The following is a 22191-nucleotide window of genomic DNA, read 5'->3' on the forward strand; positions in this document are numbered from 1 at the left end:
GTTGTAAAACCCTCCTCCGAAGGCCCCACTCTCGTTGGCGAGAGTGGTCTACTCTTGATTGCACAAACTGGTACAAAGTGAATGCATGTGACTGATGCAAGTCTAGGCTAGGTCGATGACGACGACGGGGATGACGAGACCGACACTATGGCTGAAATCTGCTACTTTTAATCTGCTGTCCAAAAACGCTGATAGGCTGAATTCTGTTGCGGCTGAAAAGGCAAGAGAAAACGCTGCCTTTGCTGGTCTTTATGGCTGAAAATCAGCGGGTCCTTGGGGCTGAAATCTGATGGTCTTTAGGGCTGAAAATGCAGGTCTTTGTCTACTGAAATCGCCATGCACACAGGGGCGATAATGCTTCAGAAAACGCTAGGTCTGCTGGTACCTTCCTGATGAAAAACGCTAATGGCTGATATCCTATGGCGATGATGCCTGCTGAAAAATGCTAGTGCTGATGTTGATGGAAAACGCTAGCATGGGGAAATCTGTGGTGATGATGCTAGGATCAAAAACGCTAGGCTGTGGATCTTCTTGCTTGGAGGGAAATCGCCACCAAGGGTTCTTGCATGAGAAGTTGCCTATTGAGCGATGGAGCTCCTACTGCCTCTTTTGCCAATTAGTGCTAGTCTAGGTTTGCTTATATACAAACTTACTCAATTTGCCCTACCTACTTTCCAACAAAAGTCACTTAAAAATAATAAGTGAAAATTGTCAAAAATAGGAAAAATAGACTAAATACATTGGAAAATTCCCCTAAAGGATTCTGATGGATTCTGATGGGAATGCTTATGATCATGTTGTGTGCAACCAGAGGATATGCATCTACACTAAGTGTCTGGGCATGCATGATCTGCGCACAGACTCACAAAAGTGCAAGATCACTTCTAAATCTAGACTGACTGGACTGACTGAACCCTTGTCGCGCTGTAGCTTGTCCGCGGACACGTAGGGTTGGATGTGCCACGTGGCATGCCAGTTGAAAAGTAGCCAGAAGTTGAAGAGCTTGATGAAATTTTGGTCCTAGAACAGATCATGGCACACAAGGAAAGAAAAGTCAAAGGCAAGCTTACAAGGCAATATTTGGTGAAGTGCAAGAACTATCCACCTATGGATGCAAAGTGGATAGAAGAGAGTGAATTGTTAGAGTCGCCAAATGTATTGCAGCTTTACCTTGAAGCCTTTGGTTTACCACCTACGTATTCTCCAACTCAAGTAGAGCAAAGGTCAAAAGGAAGAGACCTGCGCTAGAGGGGGGTGATCCAGGAGCTAGCACCTCCCATGTATCTATGTGTACCCTGCTTGGCAATTTCCCTCGGGGAATAAAACTTTTGTCCAAAAGTTTGTTCAGTGCTATAGAAGTAAGTATGTCTTGTCAGTTATCAAGAGTACAGTAATTGCTTCTAATGAGTATATGTTGACACATTTTTAAACTCTTGGTTTATTATGCTTGAAAGGATTCGAAGTGTATGAAAAGCCAGTGGCACAGTGTGAAAGCTATCTACTATGTCAATGGAATAGTTTCACAGGTAGACCATACATGAGTTCACAAGTGTTGAATACACAAGAGTGTTAACTATGAGCATGTATGTCTCGTACCATGTCGACCAGGTATGTACACACGAAAAGGTTGACAACCGTGATACCGTGTCCATGAAGTGTTGTACATACTAATGGATTGATATTCATGCAAACGAGGACGTTCGCGATTTCAAGAGGGGGGTATGTCACGAGTCTGTGGCAACTAACTTTACTTGTTGATTTCTTTTTGGGGGAAATTTTATTTGACTTGTTTTAAAGCACCCCTCTGGAAATGCCAATGTCCGAGTTGCATGGTGTGAGGCGATCAGTGAGAGTCTAAGCCGGACGGCCGGTGAGCACTAAAGTTGGACAAATGGATTAAGGTTAGCCACGGTGGGGCTACGAGTGTAAATCACCTGATAGCTGGCCTACATTGCATTTTTCGATGTGGTTCCAGTGGCGATTGATGGTCAGACGACCCGTGTGAGTGCCATGGAAGCATCTCCTAAAATTTAGGGAACTGCTATTTTGGACAAGAAAAAGTGTTCGCATCATTAGCTCTGGAATGTCAAGGGGAACATTTTTATTACTCTGTTGCAAAGTCATCTGGACAACCGGTCGGGAGATTTTTAGGCGACAACCCCGAAACGGAAAAATGCGTGTGATTATGCCAAATGGCACATTTTTGTGCACTTTCCTCATGAAGGAGAAGGTAGCATTGAATTTATAGCTAGGAGGCTCATTTTGGAGCTCTCTGTCACAGGTTAAGAGCTATGGAGTGCTTTCTTTCCCTCTTATGTACAGTGCGGTGCCAGGAGTGATGCCCTGCACACTACGCACTACTCTCTCTCTCCCCTACGAGCAGTTATGTTATGCCCCTCAAGTGGGCTTCTCATTTGACCAATGTACAGCTGTGGGGATTTATGCTTTTGTGCCGAGGCAAGAGCCTCTCTGAACATGAACGGGTGTAGCTAACTGCTACACCAAAGCAGGCACCGGTGAGGGTGATAACCTCACCACACAGGTGCATTTTCAGCGCTGCGTATTCGCTGAAATTGGACTATTTTACAACTGTCATGATGCCGGGAGCATTGGGAACAGTGCCCCACTGTTAGACGACACTTCGGGGGTTGTTTAGGGCTGAAAACAGAGGAAAAACTAGTAAATACGAAGTGCTGTAATTATTGTTTTGGCGCAGGAAACAGGGGGTCTATGCTATTGGAAACGAGTCGGAGCTTGGGAAACTGTCCAGGGCAAGTTTTGGGGCCGTTATGCTGCCGAAATTTTGCCTGCACAGGTGCCATCTAACTGGATGCACATGAAAGTCTCAAGGACTTAGCTTATTCCTCATTCCTGAAGAGTAATAAAGAAATACCGAAAGGTGCGCCAACCTTTGGGGCCTACAGGTGTCACTGTCTGCTTGGGAGCATTCTAGCTTCCTGGCAGAGCTTTTGTTTTGAAGTATAATTCCACTCTCAATTACAGGTTCCTTTTAAGTCATTGCTTTGTGTCGTAAAGTCCAAGTGTTGAAGATCGGGTGAAAGCTAAAGTCTACCGTCCCACGGAGCCGGTTTCACTCTCTGTATCTCACGCTCGGCCTCCAAGACCGCTCGTCTTTCTTCGATCGCTTCGCGCGCTTGCGTGAGCTCACGCTCAAAACTACCCTTCTTTCTTCGACCGCTGCGCGCGGTTGCTCACGCTCACGCTCCAAGGCTACCATTCTTTCTTTGTGTTCACGATCCAAGTCGTCCTTTTGCTTTTCGGCCTCCAAGCGCGCTTGCTAGCGCACACGCTCCAAGTTGGCCTTTTTTTCTGCTTTTCTGTATTCCTCCGCCAAGCGCGCTTGTTCACGCTCACGCTCCTCGATGGCACGTTGCACATCTTGGTGTAACATCCTATCCATCATCGATTTGACCAAAGCCTCCATAGGACTTGGTGCAATCCGTGGAGTAGATGGGGAAGGGGGAGGGTCAGAATACCTCCTTGGTGGGGAAATTCTTCTTCACTACTTTCATGCCCATCACCTCCGTGCGAAGTATCCATTCCGCTTCGGGTGATGACCATACACTGAAGTCGTGGGTTCTTAAGTTCACCAAAAACTTGGGTTTTTGTGGGTCTTGGTTCTTGAGTTCTTGAGGTTCTTGAGGGTCTTGAGGTTCTTGAGGTTCGTCTTTAGCTTGCAATCTGTGTTAGAGAAGGATCTTCTCTTCACTCGAGCTATACTCTTTCCTGCGGGTGCACCCCTTGGCGGCCTTGCGCTCACACCAAGGTTTCTTTTTTTCACCTCACGTTGATTGGCTAGCCGCAAAGTGCTCGGTCCGCTCTCAATGAGTGAAAAGAGAAACAAGGGGAGGCTAGACAAGCCCTTCTTTCTTGGGTTTCCTGTCACTCTTCAAAAACACGATTAGGAATCGACACGCCCAAAAGGTCTTGGATTACGTGCGACCGCAACAAGCAAAAAAAATTGTGGTTCTTGTGGTTCTTTCCTTCAGTGATACAGAACACTACCAAAGCTTTGATACCAATGTAAGGTGCAGCGGATGTGAATGTTGTTCTTTCTCAAGATGAGTGCTCCGTTTGTGCTCAAGGTTCCTTTAACAAACGGAAGGGACAGCCTTCCATTCACTTAATGAGAGAGTGCAAGTGATCATATACAAAGTGGTAAACACTGTGCATGAAGGTGCTGAGACTCAGAGATAGAGAGAGAAGAATACGACACCATACAAGTTGTCAAACCCTCCTCCGAAGGCCCTTCTCTCGATGGCAAGAGAAGTCTATGCTATTGATTGCACAAAACTGCTACAAGATGCTGATGCAATGTGTGTTTAGGTTGGAGACGACGGTGTCAACGATTGGCTGAATTAGCTCTTTTCGGGCTCTTCTTTATCTGCTGGAAACGTTGGGTCTACTGCTGAATTTGCTGTTGAAAAATGCTGAACCTATTGCTGTCCAAAATGCTGATTGGCTGGCTGTGGAAACGCTGATTTGCTGGCCTCAAATGCTGATCTGCTAGCTTCAGAAATGCTGATCTGAGGGGCTCAAAAGCGCTGATCTGCTGGCTTCAAAAACGCTGATCTGAGGGGCTGCTTGGCGATGGGAATGGCTGCGGAAAAACGCTGGGCTTTGCTTGGTGGAAAACGCCAAGGTTTTGCAAATGTTCTTGCTTGAGAGAGAGAGAGAGAGAGAGAGATGCCTGTTGCAAGCAACTTGATAGTGCACTTCTTCCTCTTCTGCCAGATTCCAATAGCGCTAGGTTTTCTTTTATACAAGCTTTGCTAATTTGCCCTACCCAGTTTCCAACAAAAGTCACTTAAAAATAATAAGTGAAAAATGGCTAAAATAGGGAAAATAGGTTTTGTGCACTGTAAAATGCTCCTGATGGATTCTGATGGTAATGCTGATAATCATGCTGTGTGCAACCAGAGGATATGCATCTACTCTAAGTGCCCAGGCATGCACGGTCTGCAAACAGACTCACAAAAGTGCCAGAACACTTCCTAAGCTAGGCTAACTGAACCCTGGACTTGAAGTAGCTTGTCCACATGCACAAAGGGTTAGATGTGCACGTGACAACTTGCTCCTAGAAAAAAGGGCTGTGATTGCTCGCTATGGATAAGCTAAAGCATTGTGGTGGTCTGTGTCACAAATTGATGGCGTGGCAAGACTACGTGGACAGTTGTACAGATAGGTGACGTGGACAGTCGTACGGACAGATGATGTGGCAAGCTATACAACAAACCCGCACTTCGTGCTGACATGTGCCACGGCCCACGTGGCAGCAGTACGGATTTCCACATTATGTGCTAACAAGCTGACGTGGCTGCTGTACGGATTTCCGCCAATTGCGCTGGCTGCTTTTCGGCAGTTTTTGGGACCATATGCTTTTGGAACAAGTTGCTTTTTGAGTTTAACTGCTTTTGGGGCATCCCTTGTAAGAATAAACAGACCTACAAGAATAAACAGACCCTAGGGACCTCACTCTGCAGAGCATCTAGATGCAGAGTCTGAGAGCAAAGATCCCTCGGTTGTTGTACTTTGCTCAACATTAATATAAAAATAAATACCGAAAAGGGCGCCAAATTTTGGGGCCAATACCTTTGGGCATGGAACTACGTCGGGCCGTGTCAACTCAAATTTTAAAGTTGTGAATCATTTGAGGTGATTCTCTCGTGTGTCGTGTCAAATTCCCAACTTGGGGTGCCCAAGTCTGTGACAATGGTATCAGAGCACAGACGATTTCTCTTCTATCGAGAAATCCGATCCTCTTACCGCGACACACATGGATTCAAACAACGAATCCCGCAAGAATTGTATGAACCCTCTTGACACTTCTTGAACAGGAGGTAGCACGGGAAATTCGAATGGATCAACAGATCAAGAATACGGGCCACCTCCACCTATGGAGTATCAATTGATGGAGATGCAACGTCAACAACAAGTTGATGATTGTGCAAAGCAGATGCTTCAGTTTGCAAAGGATCCCAAGTATGCTAAATTTTTGACCCGGCACCCAATCGATGAGGTGCATTCCCATTCGCAGAAACCCATCGATTCCCCAATAAATTCAACCCACAAGAAACCTCTTGTCCCACGAATGTTTACTGAAGATGAACTTGAGGACGTTGTTGAAAGAGGACTCGACCAACTTTTGGGGGCAAAGAAGAAGCAACTGAAGAAACGCAACAAGGGAACTCACTACCCTGGTTATTTGGGCCGAAAATCCTCTTTTGCGAATGCAAGAAAACAGAAGAAGCATGTACACTTAGAAGGATTGTCCAATTCGTCCTCATCTTCTTCAGACAGCTCGGACAGCTCATCCTCTTCTAGCTCGAGTGATGACGACAGAAAGGGAAAGAAACGACGAAAGAACCAGAGATTGGGAAAGAACAAGAAGAAGGCCAAGAAAAGCGGATCCCGACACTCTTCCGACAGTTTTGATGAGGATTCATCTTCTTCTGAGAGTTCGGATTTCGATGACCATACGTTTTATTCAAAAAGAAACCACTTTTACAAAGCCAACCAATATGATTTTCTCAAGGACAAGGACAAAAAGACCAAGGAATTCAAAGAGAGTGGACAGGCAGTAAAGTTTGAAACCTTTTCAGGGTTTCAAGATGCTCCTAAGGCTTTAGCCTTTATTCAACAGTTTGACACAGCATTTTCTGGAGGCCGCTGTAGCGCGGATAATGTGTCGTGCTCTCTACAGTGTGGGTGCCCCTCAGTGCAATGTGCGTGACAATCTCACTCAACAGATGGAAACTCACTCAAACAGAATGAAACACAGAAACAATGGATAACAACAGAACAACAGAGACACAGAGTGGACAAGAACATGTGGACTCGACTATCTCAAAGAACCATGTACAGACTCTGGCGTGGCAACACACTCAGCTCCAGCCCAGGACTCACAGGTACAAAATGGGGGTGTCGAGGCTCAGATGTGCAGGGATGGTGAAGACGTGCTCTGTGTATAGACCCATTGCTCTCTAGAACGATGCTGGACCAAAGGTGAAGAAGATGATAACGATCACCAACCGCTACTACTCCTATGTACCACCATAAAGAGCCACCAACGGCTCATAAATGTCAGCCATGTGGTGACCTGGCCACGAGGTCCACTAGACCACTGTCGGTACCCCGTCACGTGTCACTCCCTAGGCCAGAGGGTCCAGAGGGTCCGTCCAGTGTGAACCAGCCTAGACCAACTGTACTAACTGTGTCTTGTGAAAGTGACATTGTAGCCTGCTACAGCCGCTATACAGAGCACCCCAAGATTAGACAGGCAGCATTATTTTTGAAAGGCAATGCACGGACATGGTGGTCCACTCTCCTGTTAAGAAAAGAAGCACCAACAAAGTGGTTGAAGTTCAAGAGACTCTTTATTTCTTCATGGCTCACTCAAGAATACGAGGGAGACGTGATTACTGACTGGAATCATCTTCGGATGGTAAAGGCAAAAACTTTGGATACTTATTGTGAGAGATTTTGGGATATTTTCTACCGGCTTCATCCTTTAAGAAGGTCAATTTCAAGCAACAAATCAAGCGATTCTGTTGTGGACTGCCCAAAGAGATACAAGACTACTACTTGTTACAGAAATCTGAGTCTATATAGCAGTTGATGGGACATGCTAGCAAGGCTGTGCTATGCATTCAGGTAACTTTAGTTATCCATCAAATGAACCTTCAACAAGTCATAACAAAAGCAAACAACAGAAAGATACACGACCTCGACTGACAGAAGAACAAAAAGACGAATATTTCAAAGCAAGAAAGTGTTTTGATGTGGGGAACAAGGACATATCTATATGCACGGTGCCCCAAAAAGGCACAAGAATGAGAATGATTGACAGTTTGAAAATGGAATTGGGTGAGGAGATACTCCTTCCATAACAAATACTAGATAGAAAATTGCGAATAAACTTGCATTATTTTGCTTTGTGATTTTATGAATGAATAATTTAAAGTAGGACTTTTTGAAGATGACTTTGATTTACGTATGAAACTAATGTTTTGTTAGGTGCAGCGGAATGATTGTTTGCGCTTTGCTCAAGATGAGTGCTCCAAATTGTGCTCAAGGTTCCTTTTGTTCTTATGGAAGGGAGAGCCTTCCGTTCTTAATGAGAGAATGCTATGGTCACAAACAAAGTGAATGGATACTGTGCGTGCAAGTGTATGAGACTGAGAGATAGAGAGAGAAGAGAGATATGACACCAGAGACGTTGAAAAACCCTCCTCCGAAGGCCCCACTCTCGTCGGCGAGAGTGGTCTACTTTTGATTGCACAAAGTGGTACAATGCGTATGCAATGGATTGATGCAACTTGGGACTATGCCGATGACGACGACGGTGATGACGACGACGACTTTAGGGCTGAAATCTGTGATCTTCTAACTGTTGAAATTCGGGGCTGTTTCGGTGGCTGAAAATGACTGTTTTGGCTGCGTTTTCGAGGGCTGAAAATGGGGGTGTATCTGCAACCGACTAGGCTGAATCTGCTGCGTTTTCCTGATGCTGAATTTACGTTTTTGCTGCTGCTGATTTTGCGTTTTTGCTGCTGGATCTGATGGCTGCAAACGCTGGTCACCTGTGGCGATAGGAAGTTAGAAAACGCTGATTCTCTTGCAGCCTTAGTGGCGATTCTGCAACGCTAGATGCTGGGGGTGTTAGCGATGAGGGGGAAACTGCAAACGCTAGCTTGGGGAATTCGATGATGAAGAAAACGCTAGGTTCATGAGGGTGCTTGATGGTTCTTGTTGAGAGAGAAGGGTACCTGCTGCCTGAGGGCCTGTGTGCTCCTTGCTTATCTCCCAAAGAGTGCTAGCTTTGGGTTGCTTATATATTAACTTAGCAAAATTGCCCTACCTACTTTTGTTGGAAAGTCACTTAAAAATAATAAGTGAAAATACCAAAAATAGGGAAAATAGGCTAAATGCACTGGAAAATTCCCCTGATTGAATCTGATGGATTCTGAAGGGAATACTGATGATCATGTTGTGTGCAACCGGAGGATATGCATCTACACTAAGTGACTGGGCATGCACGGTCTACGAATAGACTCACAAAAGTGCCAGATCACTGCTAATCTAGACTTGACTAGACTGATTGAACCCTAATCATGCTGTAGCTTGTCCACGGACACATAGGGCTGGATGTATCACGTGACATCCCCTCCTTTTCAAAGTGAGGTACTCGTACCGAACTGTATGGCGTCGAGGGAGATCGCCAATAGCATCCGGAATCCTGGAAGGGACTCTTCGCCGGTCCACTCGGATGTGTGGGTCGTGCGGTACTTGAACTTCATAAAGGTCTACAACGCTTGCTTCTTTGGGCCGCGCCGAAAGCGACAAAGTCTTTTGTGGCTCCTTCGTTGCGTCAACTTCGTCTAGAGTCGTGCTTTTTTCGTCTTCAAGAATCTCCATGGTTGAAAATTCCTGAAATCATTTCCAACACAAAACCATGAACATACCCATTCCATGTAAAGTGAAGGGAAAAAATCTTGTCTTCTCTAAAGACTGTGTATGCAATGTAGATGAACATAGAGACGGAGTGACAACCCGTTCATCAAACACATACAAACAATGAGATCAAATCTTTCCTGTTTGATCGAAATCAATCAACTGTGGCAAATCACAATGGAAATGCCCATGCTTGGTGCTCATACTTTCATGTGCTCGTCCGGAAACTGTGTCATGCCAAGGAAGAGACATGGAATGTGACTTCCTTACATACTTACCTTTCAGCTTTTCATGAAAAAACCGCATACATTCGTGCTCATCCATGAGAGAAACGTGCTCAACATACAATATGTCATGCCTAGGAAAAGGGATCACATAACGATGTTGACTAAAATACAGGAAACCGTCACGAATGAAACACTCGAACAATGCGTGCGTATCATGCGAACACATAATACTTCCTGTAAGGATTCTTTGGACCTAGGCTCGAGAGCCAAGATCGGTTCTTCGTGATTGATCGAATCTGCAACAAGGTTAGCTTCGCTAGAAAAAACATCCACTAACACATCATCCTGGTGAACAATCACATCTTCTTCATGCAACTCATCATGCTTGTGAGAAATCGCATCTTGATCATGCAAATCATCATGCTTATCTTTGTCATCCAAACTATCATGCAAATTATTATCATTCAAATCTTCATGCTTCTCATAATCATGCAAATCCTGTACATCATGTTGTGGAGAAAAGGAGACTGAGAGAGTCTCCTTCTCTTGAATCCTTTCAATCTTGTCCTGCATATTAGCAATGAGAGATGGAGAATGAGCAATGTCCTCTCCATGAATGACAATAGGAGAATCACTTTTGGCGTTGAGAGTTATAGTGTTAGTCTTAAAATCCATGAGAGCGTCATTATCACGAAACCATCGAATGCCCAAAATCATATCACATCCTGAGAGAGGAGAAACAACAAATCTTCTAGTGAAGGCAGTCTGTTGAATTGCAAACAACGCATCAAGACACTACTCCGTGATGAGAGCGTCCATACGGGAACGCAAGCCAGAGACCTCGATAGGAGATCTCGGACTAACTTCGAGGCGGGCTCTCTCAACAAAAGAGGAATTGATCACATCATGCATACTACCTAAGTCAAACAATATGACAAAACGGTGCCCCGACCATAACATTTAATGAGAGAATCATAAGTGGGAGGATCCTGAGAAGCTTGGGACACACTCGTGTTATCATTCATTGCATTGACAGAGGAAGTGGGTGTTGTGGGTTCTTTAGATTCATTCGATTCAAGCTTAGGACATGTTCTTTTTATGTGACCCTTAATGTGACAATGAAAACAACGACCTTCCTTAGAATAAGTGCTTTGCTCTTCCGACGTGATGTATCCTCCTACAATTCCTTGTGCTACCTTTTCATTTGGAGTAAGCTTAGGTTTAGCAATTGTGTTAGCCTTACCCTTAGATTCATTGGAAGAATTCTTTGTTGGGAGACTGTTGGAAGATTGGTTAGCAGAGTTATCATTCTTACCATTCTTATCATTCTGAGAGTTCTGAGAAGTCTACGAGGTACTTGTGGAAGTCTTGTTCTCCTTAGGCTTTCCCTTGTTGTGCTTCATCTCCTGTGCGAGAGCAATCGCTACCGCCTTGTTGAGATCGATTGGATCGAGTAACTCGACATCGTACTTGATATACTCGTCCAATCCAAAGAGAAAAACCTCTTTGCGCTCATCATCCGGTTTTCGTAATTGGGTACCTAACTGCAAAACACGATTAGAAAAAGACATGACTGGTATACCATTTTGCTTGAGAGAGCGCCAATCGTCTTTCAATCGTGCGAGGTATTGAGGTGGCATAAACCGCGCCTTGAGCTTGTCTTGGAAATCAACACAATCGAAGGAAAGGGGCGTGAATCCGTCGGCTTCCTCTAGGTGCGCGGCTAGCTGTGCCTCTTGCCATGCGTGGTACCAATTGATGGCATCACCGGCAAGGTACATAGCTGCCGTCAAAACTTTGTTATTTCCTGTCTTCTCAGTTGTCGCAAAATAAGCATTAAATTGATGCAACCAAGAATGAATAACCGTAGCATCCATCTTACCGTCATACTTACTGAAAGTCAACTTCTCTGTGACTGGATGGTTGGAATCCGCATCGTGGCTTGCACTACTTGAGGAACTCCCACGATCTTTGGGTGGTTCGGTCTTCGAGACAAGTACTTGGGAAAGCAATTCTTGAGTGCGTAGCTCCCTTTGAGCTTCACGCTCTGCCTGCCTTTCTGCTTTTCATTCATTTCGTTCATCGCGCTCGCGTTCGAAAGCAAGGCGATTGGTTTCTTGTTGTGCCAACGCAACTCGATTCGCTTCTAAAGTAAGGCGAGTCGCTTCTTGTTGTTGTAGTGCGTTTCTTTCATTTCGTTCCATCGTAATGCGTGTCGCTTCTTGTTGTGCCACCATCATGTCCATCATTGACTTGACCATCATCTCCATAGGAGTTAGAACAACTCGTGGCGTAGATGGCGAAGGGGGAGGATCGAAAAAATCTCCTCGTGGAGAAAAATCTTCGCCGCCTCTCTTATGCTAATCACCTGTATGCGAAGTATCCATTCCGCTTCGGGTGACGACCGTACACTATGATCTTTGGTTCTTAAGTTCACGAGGAACTTGGGTTCTTGAAGGTCTTGGTTCTTGGGTTCTTGGGTTCTTGAGGTTCTTGAGGTTCTTGAGGGTTTCTTTCGCTTGCAGATCGCGTTTGAGAAGGATCTTCTCTTCACCCGAGTTCTACTCTTTTCCGCGGACACACCCCTTGGCGGCCTTGCGCTCACACCAAGGTTGCTTTTTCCCACCTCACGTCGATTGGCCGGCCGCTAAGTGCACGGTCCGCTCTCAATGAGTGAAAAGAGACACAAGGGGAGGCTGGACAAGCCCTTCTTTCTTGGGATTCCTATCACTCTTCAAAAACACGATTAGGAATCGACACGCCAAGCGAACTTGGGTTCGTGCGACCTCAACAAGCAAAAAAAAATCTTGTGGTTCTTTCCTTGAGTGATACAGAACACTGTCAAAGCTCTGATACCAATGTTAGGTGCAGCAGAATGATTGTTTGCGCTTTGCTCAAGATGAGTGCTCCGAACTATGCTCAAGGTTCCTTTTGTTCTTATGGAAGGGAGAGCCTTCCGTTCTTAATGAGAGAATGCTATGGTCGCAAACAAAGTGAATGGATACTGTGCGTGCAAGTGTATGAGACTGAGAGATAGAGAGAGAAGAGAGATACGACACCACAGACGTTGAAAAACCCTCCTCCGAAGGCCCCACTCTCGTCAGCGAGAGTGGTCTACTTTTGATTGCACAAAGTGGTACAATGCGTATGCAATGGACTGATGCAACTTGGGACTATGCCGATGACGACGACGGTGATGACGACGACGACTTTAAGGCTGAAATCTGTGATCTTCTAACTGCTGAAATTCGAGCTGTTTCGGTGGCTGAAAATGACTGTTTTGGCTGCGTTTTCGAGGGCTGAAAATGGGGGTGTATCTGCAACCGGCTAGACTGAATCTGCTGCGTTTTCCTGATGCTGAGTTTATGTTTTTGCTGCTGCTGATTTTGCGTTTTTGCTGCTAGATCTGATGGCTGCAAACGCTGGTCACCTATGGCGATAGGAAGCTAGAAAACGTTGATTCTCCTGCAGCCTTAGTGGCGATTCTGCAACGCTAGATGCTGGGGGTGTTAGCGATGAGGGGGAAACTGCAAACGCTAGCTTGGGGGATTCGATGATGAAGAAAACGCTAGGTTCATGAGGGTGCTTGATGGTTCTTGTTGAGAGAGAAGGGTACCTGCTGCCTGAGGGCTTGTGTGCTCCTTGCTCATCTGCCAAAGAGTGCTAGCTTTGGGTTGCTTAACTTAGCAAAATTGCCCTACCTACTTTTGTTGGAAAGTCACTTAAAAATAATAAGTGAAAATACCAAAAATAGGGAAAATAGGCTAAATGCACTGGAAAATTCCCCTGACTGACTCTTATGGATTCTGAAGGGAATACTGATGATCATGTTGTGTGCAATCGGAGGATATGCATCTACACTATATATATATATATATATATATATATATATATATATATACCTAGATGAATCCAGGATAAGCCCAAATTCACCCTTGAAGGAAAGTGCAAGGTATAGACCCATGGTAGTCACCCACAAGACAATATAACCATCAGCTCCATCATGCATAGTATTGACTAAATACCACAACATCCCCACTAACGTCGTCAGTGCCCAATAGTGGGTGTAGAACTAGGTAGTAACATATGCTCCCCAACACAACACACACCACACGCACACACACATGAGCATACATCAACACAAAGTTCAGTGTACACTAAGTGACTGGGCATGCACGGTCTATGAATAGACTCACAAAAGTGCCAGATCACTGCTTATCTAGACTTGACCGGACTGACTGAACCCTGATCATGTTGTAGCTTGTCCACGGACACATAGGGCTGGATGTGTCACGTGACATGTTTTATGAAAGATCCTGCTATTTGTGAACAGATAACATGATCGAAAATGAGATGATGATGAATTCAGAGCAATGACAGCTCCAAAATGAATCTGATAACGATAAGAATTGTGAATTTTCAATCATGATAAATGACTTAATGGAATGGTCACACAGCTAGAACTGAATGATTCAAACACTCTGTTCGGTATGAACTCGGTGTCTGATTGATGGATTGGAATTCCCCGAAATGATTACTCACACATGATTGTGTTTGAGTGCAGATGGAATGATTGACAAAATGATTGCAGCATTTCAGTCTCGAGAAATCTATGGACATGACCACAATATGAGATTAGTTAATCCGACATCAGTGAGATCCGGTGTGGATTTAAATGCGATTGCTAATTACGATGCCAAGAATCATGGTCCTAAATCTGAATAAATTCTATGTGATATGACTTAAATGTGATGTGATGTGACTGTCGTCTTTGTACAAGTGCTGGATTTGTGCCGTCTAGTGCGTCGGTACTTAGAGTTAGTGTTTACTAAACTAGTCTATGGCTTATGTCTGATTTTGCAGGCGTAATCGAGGGCGATTACAATTCTTTCAATAGGGGCAATGTCACAAATTGATGATGTGGCAGGACTACGTGGACAGCTATACGGACATGTGATGTGGACGGCCGTACGAACAGATGACGTGGCAAGCTGTACAGGAGACCCGCGATTCGTGCTGGTAGTGCAACATGACAATAGTACGGATTTCCGCATTATACATTGACATGCTGACGTGGCTGCTATACGGATTTCCGTCAATTATGCTGGCTGCTTTTTTGTAGTTTTTGAGACCAGATGCTTTTGGGACAAGTTGCTTTTGAGTTTAACTGCTTTTGGGACATCTCTTGTAAGAATAAATAGACCCTAGGGGCCTCACTCTGCAAAGCATCTGGACGCAGAGTCTGAGAGCAGTGGTCCCTCAAGTGTTGTACTTTGCTCAAGCATTAATCGAAAGGGGCACCATATTTTGGGGCCAATAACTTTGTGCACGAAACTACGCCAAGCCGTGTCGACTCAAATTTTTAAGTTGTGAAGTGTTTTAAGTGATTCTCTCACGTGTCGTGTCAAATTCCCGACTTGGGGTGCCTAAGTTTGTGACAGTCTGAATATTCTACATTTGTGTTCTCATGTTATTGCAAGGAAGGCCACCTTGTTATTGGTACTAGTAGAGCAAAAACAACCCTGGACGCTGATGTTTGCGTTTCTGTGTTCTCATGCGGTTTCTACACCAGCTTTTGGGCCTTGGCAGTCTTCATACTAGGATGTGGTTTTTGGCAAATTTGAAGCCACGATACCCAGTTGCCCTTTGCTTCCAGCCTTGTACCTGATTGGAAAATAGTCACGAAGGAGTTGTCGTGACATGATCGAGACGGACGTGAGTGGCAATTTGCTTAGAATGAAGAGTTTGCATTGGAATCTGGTTTTTTATCAGACTCTTGTTCAGCGGTCTCCCGGACAGGCTTACTTTCTCTCGCAGAGAGGCATTGAAAGGATATTAGATGTGGTCGACGTTGGTGGACATGTGCTCTCATTTAGACAAGCTGCTCTTACTTTTGGTCTTCGAATGCATTATAGACACAAGTGGCACACCATTAACAATATGGTTGATTCCATATCTCCCATTCCATCGCTTGTTGCTAAGGATAGAATTAGCGACTGGCATCATGTAGGTTCTTTAATCCTCTCTATATCTGCGAAGAAGGTATATTGTCATTTGCACTCATCTTCCTAGATACACGAACACTGTAATAAGGTATGGAATATGAACAAAGGTGTTGCATGGTGACGACATAAAGTTATGGAAGTGTGGCATGCTAAGCTTCCTTTCAAGATTGTTTACGTGGAGATGCATCATTGGGAGTCTCCCAACTGGCAGATTTTTGAGCTCCAAAAGATTAGCTTCCTCACGATGTGTTCGTTGTGGTGCCAACATTGAGAATATTCCACATTTATTCTGGTATTGTTCTCATACGAAACAATTTGTGGATTACATCTCTTCGCATGCGTTTCCCAGGGATACCTTTTCGTTGATATTTCTGGCTTTTACGAGTGCTTCCGCCACTGCTTCAGCCATATGCATACTTTTTCGACTTGGTTAGATTCTGGGTGTTATGGACAGTGTGGAGAGCATGTAATTTCCTCATGTTTAAGCATGTTCAAGTGGAGCATGTATCCTTCTTCAAAACCTCTCTTCAACAGTCTCTTTAATTTGCCTATGACTTGGATGAGCTCCCCACTCTTCATTACGAGCTCTATTTTGACTATCTCTGATTTACCGCTTGTAATATTTTCTATGGGTTTTCCTTGATTTGAGGTTTCCCATTAGTAATTCAATCTGACATACTAAAAAAAAAAGTGCGTGTGGTGGAACTCTTCTAAGCATCACAAATTCATGCACTGCATCATATGTGTGTGCATCTCTACACAAAAGTAAATGCACGCAAAATGCATATTGGATCCTGGCTGTCAACCATGTTTTGATGAATACTACGTATTTAGGATAAGAAAGCAGAGTGCAACAAGCTTTAAAAGTGAGAATTGTCCAGAGACATGGGCATTAACAAAGAATGTTCTCTTTGTGTATATACCTTCAACACATGCACTTAGAACATTCACCTTGAAGAAGAATTGTAGATTCAATAAATAAGCGGCGATACACTTCTCGATCACCATTCTTCAAAAGCGTGATCAGAGATCCTACAGCCTCCAAAAGCACTCCAAACCGGCCACTGTATGGCATCAAAACATCCATCACCCAACTCGAACTATGAAAGACTCCATTTGTGAATAAAAATACCAGAGGAGTACCTGTATGCTGATTCAGCAAAAAAAGGAAAAATCTGACCAAAAACAGGCAGTACAGCTGATGCCTTGCCTCGATAAAACACACCAGGGAAGTTTTTGGCAGTATGGCAGAGAAGTTTGAGGACAGCTGTGAACTCTCTCTCTTTGACTGGAATTGGCATAGCAAAAATAAGCAAGTAGTGTGAGTATTTAAAAAATGGCGGGGCTGTTTTCTCTCTCTCTCTCTCTCTCTCTCTCTCTCTCTCTCTCTCTCTCTCTCTCTCTCTCTCTCTCTCTCGGGCGCACACATACACTCACCTTTGGAAGGCACGACGTAGGTTTGGAGAAGATTGGGAAGAACAGATCGAAACCTAGCCTCGACAGGATCCTCATCATCATCGAGCTGCGTCCCGCTAGAAGATTCGCCCTTGTTGGCAATCCTCTCGCCAAGGTCCTGCAGCAGCCCGAACAAATCAGCCATTCACCTTGAGCTAACTCTGTATTCTCGCGCGCAATTCAAACTCAATGCTAGTGCTTCTTTGACAGTTTTATTGGTCTCTCTCTCTCTCTCTCTCTCTCTCTCTCTCTTTTTGATTAGCTTTGATGCTCAAAAGCAACCTTGGACTCAAATGTTGGAATTTATGTTTGATGTATTGTGTTCCTCTTCGTATATCCATTGGCATACCTCGTTCTTGGGTGTGGTTTTGAGTCAGTTCTATGTTTCCATACTTGGCTATTCTTATGCCACATACTTCTTAGTGCTGATTGGGAAAAAGTGACTTGTCACTTATCTTGGCATCCGAAATTGATTTGGCTAGTAATTCTTTTCACTTGTAAAGTTCTCTATGTCCTCTAAATACAAGTAAACACTAGCAAGAACTTGATTTTTCCATGGCTGGCAAGTGTAGTTAAGAGCCAGTGACGTGCTCAGTCCATGTCCCTTTGTTCACAAACTTGCTCATCAAATATATGTAAAAGTCACTAACCATTTCTCTATCTATGCTTGGAGGGTAATACAACTACATGGTGGACCCGAGCTCATTATATCCCCTCATCCATTTCTTGTTATAATGATAAATGGTGGTGTAGTGCTATTGAGGATGCAAGCTATCAATACTGTTGAAAAATGGGGGAAACTTTCAAGAAGGCCACCCATCTCATTGGTGTCACCGCACATGCACGCTAACCTAAAAGAATTCCCAAACTAGTCTAGCCATCTAGACCCCAAATTCCTAACCAATTTGAATAAATGTTGCAATGTGGCACCACTCTAACACTCCCCTTGGAGCCAACTTGTCCATGGATGTACACATCCCAATGAGCTTAGGAGTAAACAGCGTGATCAATGGCTATCAACCAATTTGAAAGGACACGATGCACCATGCCGCTTCACTAGCCAATGACTCCTAAGTGTCGGCTACTACACACGCAAGTGCAAGGCACATCAACTTGCCTCTAATACAAATTGTTGAAAAACGGGAAAAGACTTTTCGGGAGGTCACCCATCCCGATCGTATTGCCAGAGATGCATGTTTAACTGAAAGATTTCCCAAACTGGTCAAATTCATCTCGGTCTCGAAACCGTAAGGTGATGGAAACCTTTGGTCTAGCCAATTTGAGTTAATCTCATGACTTGTACACCATTCTAACAAATATGTGTGTATACTCGCTTAAATGGATGCATCCCACATCATTTGCCTAATTTAAGTGCATCATAAAATATTCATAGCTACAAGATGCAATTTGGAGACTAGGCTATTTATATGTCTCCTTCTATTAGAGTGAGTGTGTGTGTGTGTGTGTGTGTGTGGGGGGGGTTGAGGATGTGGTCGTTGAGGCCAAATATACTTTTGAGTCTCCCTTCGCTACTCGCCGTTTTGGATTGGGCATGCATTACCGTCAGTTTTGGAGAGAGCTTCAAAGCATGCTGCTTGAATTTTTGCTTATTTCACCTTTACCTTATAGTGATCGAATGTCTAATTGGGAACTTCGAAAACACCTTTTCGAGATATTTCTGCAGGTCGAATTTATGCTCTTCTTCTACCACAATCGTGGCTTGCTGATCATTGTAATGCCCTTTGGCGCATGCACAAATCTAATATCTAGTGGAGGAAGCTCCTCTCTGCCTTGTGGAAAAGTCATTTGCCTTTGAAGGAGCGACTGTTTCTTTGGCACTCTTTGCTTGGAGTGCTTCCAGTCGGCACTTTTCTTAGCGCACGTCATACTCGCCCTTCTTCTTGCGTTCGTTGCCCAACTGCAGAAGAGGATATTTGCCATTTGTTGTGGGATTGTTGCATTACTAGAGACTTCCTTCGCCGTGTATCGACTTGTATGCGAACCGTTTTCCTGGGATTGTCTTTCACAAAAGGTTCTGGGCATTTGGCATTTTCTCACCAACTACAGCGTTTTGCGGTCTTCTTTATGTGGGTCAAATGCTGGGCTTATTGGACCTTGTGGAATCAGTGTAATGCTTACATGTTCCATCGTACTCATGCAGACCCGTTCCCACTCTTCAAGCTTTCTCTTAGGCAATCGTTACGATTTTCTTTGGAAGTTGGTGATATCACCACAGAGATACATCAGCTTTCCTATAAATGTTTCTAGCTACTATGTACAGTTGAGTACTTTTGTGTTCTTCCTCTTGTACATGACCCTTTCAGTGGGTTTTCCTCGCTTCAAGGTTTCCCACTAGTAAATTAATCAAATTGATTTATAAAAAAAAAGTGTGTGTGTGTGAGTGAGTGTGCGCATGCGTGTGCATGTGTGCATGCATGTGCGTGTGCGTGTGCGTGTGTTGTTGTTGTTGTTGTTGTTGTTGTTGCTGCTGTTGTTGTTTTAAATAGACTATTTAGACACAAAAGAACACCATGTTCAAAAGACAATTGGCTTCAGAAAATAGGAAAGTATTTGCACAAAAACATTTTTGAATTCGAAGCATTTTTAACAATATGAAGATTCATTTCAATTACCCTAGTTCTCAGGACAAGAAGTAGGTCTATAGATGAACTAGGTCTTCATTTCAAGGTAGGCAACCTAAACATCTTTAAGCAAGGATAGGACTTTCACTAGCATTCATATTAACAAGACAATTAATTTTGTTAGGCCTGTATACATTTTACAAGTGTCAAAGAGCTTATCAATTGTTATCCATGTCAAAACTTTAACACTATCTCTACATAAATAATGCAGAGATGGCATCCATTGGGGAGTTAGGGATGATCCACTTGGCAAGCACTAGAGTGTTAAAGAAAAAGTCACAGATGTCAAGCCATGTGGTGCGCGGTTGTGCATGTAGAGGTGCGAATGTTGTCGCATCACAGCTATTGTTGTGGGAGGATGCCACAAGGAGTTCTCTCTCTCTCTCCCTCCCTCCCTCCCTCTCTCTCTCTCTCTCTCTCTCTCTCTCTCTCTCTCTCTCTCTCTCTTTGGCTTTACACTGCCCATGAGACTCCGGACTCCGCATGTAGTTGCACACCTATGTCATTCAATGCAATGAAGGCAACGAATACTTAAGGGGTCACATGGGGGCCAAGTTTGGAGACATGTGCTAAAACAATAGATAGTGGAAGATAGTAGATGTCAAATGCCTTGACAATAAAGTGAAACCTATGTCGGAAAAATCTGACGGACAATGAAGTTGTGAATGGTTTTCAAGTAGTATTGGGTGGGGCAGGCTTCAACGGATCTGCCAATAGTCGAATAAAGTTACGAGTTAAAGATCTTTGCTTGCAAGGCTAACAATGCAAAAGACAAATAGTTGATGGTGATGTTAACGGGACTAACAAGGCCACCATCTCTCTCTCTCTCTCTCTCTCTCTCTCTCTCTCTCTCTCTCTCTCTCTCTCTCTCTCTCTCTCTCTCTCTCTCTCTCTCTCTCTCTCTCACACACACACACACACACACACACACACACACGTCATTGGCATATGTGGCCTAATAACAACATACCCTTTACTTGGGAAACCCCAGTACTAAGTATGACTTGACCCGATCCAATAAAGGGCACTCCACTTGATATGTTTAATCTATAGCCCTCCTAGTGGGTTAAACCCCGTCTTGCACTAAACATTCTTGAATAATCCTCTTCGTTTTAAAAAAAAACCCCTAGTTTTTGTTGGAATTAGGGTTGCAGAGAAACGCGCACAGCTTGGAGAAGACGAAGGAAGCTCAAGGCACACAACTGAGAGTATATCACTTAGTGTGCAATGGAAAGATAGATAGCCCTAGAGTGATGGGCGTATATTCAATGCACGGGGGAAAAACCTCCTAAAGAGGGAAAAAATGCCCCCGGCGGTCCTAGTGTGTTCACACACATCACTGCCACATGTACACGGTAACAAATCCCCCCTGGAGTGATGCGGTGAACGAGAACTGGCACATGAGTAAAGGGAAGTTCCATGCCTTGAGGACATGATCAGTCCACAAAGGGGAGTAAGCCCAAAGCTTTGTGGAAAGCTTCGAGCTTCTCACGAGACAATGCCTTTGAAAGCTCGCAAGGTTTTCATGTGTTGGCACATAATCCAAGCTGATCTCTCCTGATGAGAGCCTCTCCCTGACATAGTGATAATGCACCTCAATGTGCTTTGTGCAAGCATGAAAAACTGGGTTCCTCGCAACTACCAATGTGCTCTGACTGTCAGTGTAGATAGTGTTGGCAGTGTCATGTCCAATACCCAAATCAGCCACAAGTTGTCTGAGCCATACACACTCGATCGTATCTGTGAAGACTGCCCTATACTCAGCCTCACAACTAGAAGTGGCCACAGTAGGTTGCTTCTTGCTCAACCATGATATACATGAACTACCAAGCATGAAACAAAAACCACTTGTGGACACTCGCGTGTCAAAACAACCAACCCAATTTTGAGTCCAAAAAAGCATGTAAGTCTGGCGGCAATGATCCCCCCTTGGGATAAAACAAGCCAAGATGTAAAGTGCCACTAAGGTAGCGGAAAATCCTCTTGACAGCTTGCCAATGCTTAGACCCTGGGCTATGCATAAATCTGCTAACTTGTGAGACTGCAAACTGAATATCCGGCCTTGTGTTGCATACATAAATGAGGCATCCAATAGCAGTTTGGTAAAGAGTGACATCTACAAGATCACCAGCATCATGAAGATTTCAAACCTATTTCCATGGGAGTGGCAATAGGTTTGCAATCCTCAAGTCCAAACTTACATAGCAATGTCTCTATGTAACTTTTCTGACACAAGGCAATACCACCATCACACTGCTTAAATTGTATACCTAAGTAATGATGCAACAGCCCCAAATCTTTCATCTTGAAAGTAGCATTCAAATCAACCTTAAATTCAGCAATATGTCTCTCATTTGGTCGAGTGATCAGCAAATCATCTACATAAAG

The 22191-nt window shown here is 44.1% G+C and overlaps 1 protein-coding gene across 3 annotated transcripts in view; it reads right to left on the bottom strand.

The window, feature by feature from the left end:
* Positions 1-17386, bottom strand: part of ATR (Ataxia telangiectasia-mutated and RAD3-like protein) — a 95806-nt gene extending 78420 nt beyond the window's left edge. The window contains exons 1-3 of one of the 3 annotated variants that reach the window (XM_086495894.1): positions 17144-17385; positions 16850-16994; positions 16658-16770 (exon numbers count right to left, since the gene is read on the bottom strand). In XM_086495894.1, the coding sequence (XP_086352020.1) occupies positions 16658-16770; positions 16850-16994; positions 17144-17306 (421 nt within the window). In that variant the 5' untranslated portion in view covers positions 17307-17385. Of the gene's footprint in view, positions 1-16629; positions 16771-16849; positions 16995-17143 lie in introns of those variants that run through there. The other 2 variants (XM_086495892.1, XM_086495895.1) reach the window with 2 other exon arrangements.
* Between the last annotated feature and the right edge of the window lie 4805 nt (positions 17387-22191).

The sequence above is a fragment of the Adiantum capillus-veneris genome, chromosome 22 (genome assembly GCF_014529385.1).
Source record: "Adiantum capillus-veneris isolate H3 chromosome 22, ASM1452938v2, whole genome shotgun sequence".
Classification (NCBI taxonomy): Eukaryota; Viridiplantae; Streptophyta; class Polypodiopsida; order Polypodiales; family Pteridaceae; genus Adiantum; species Adiantum capillus-veneris.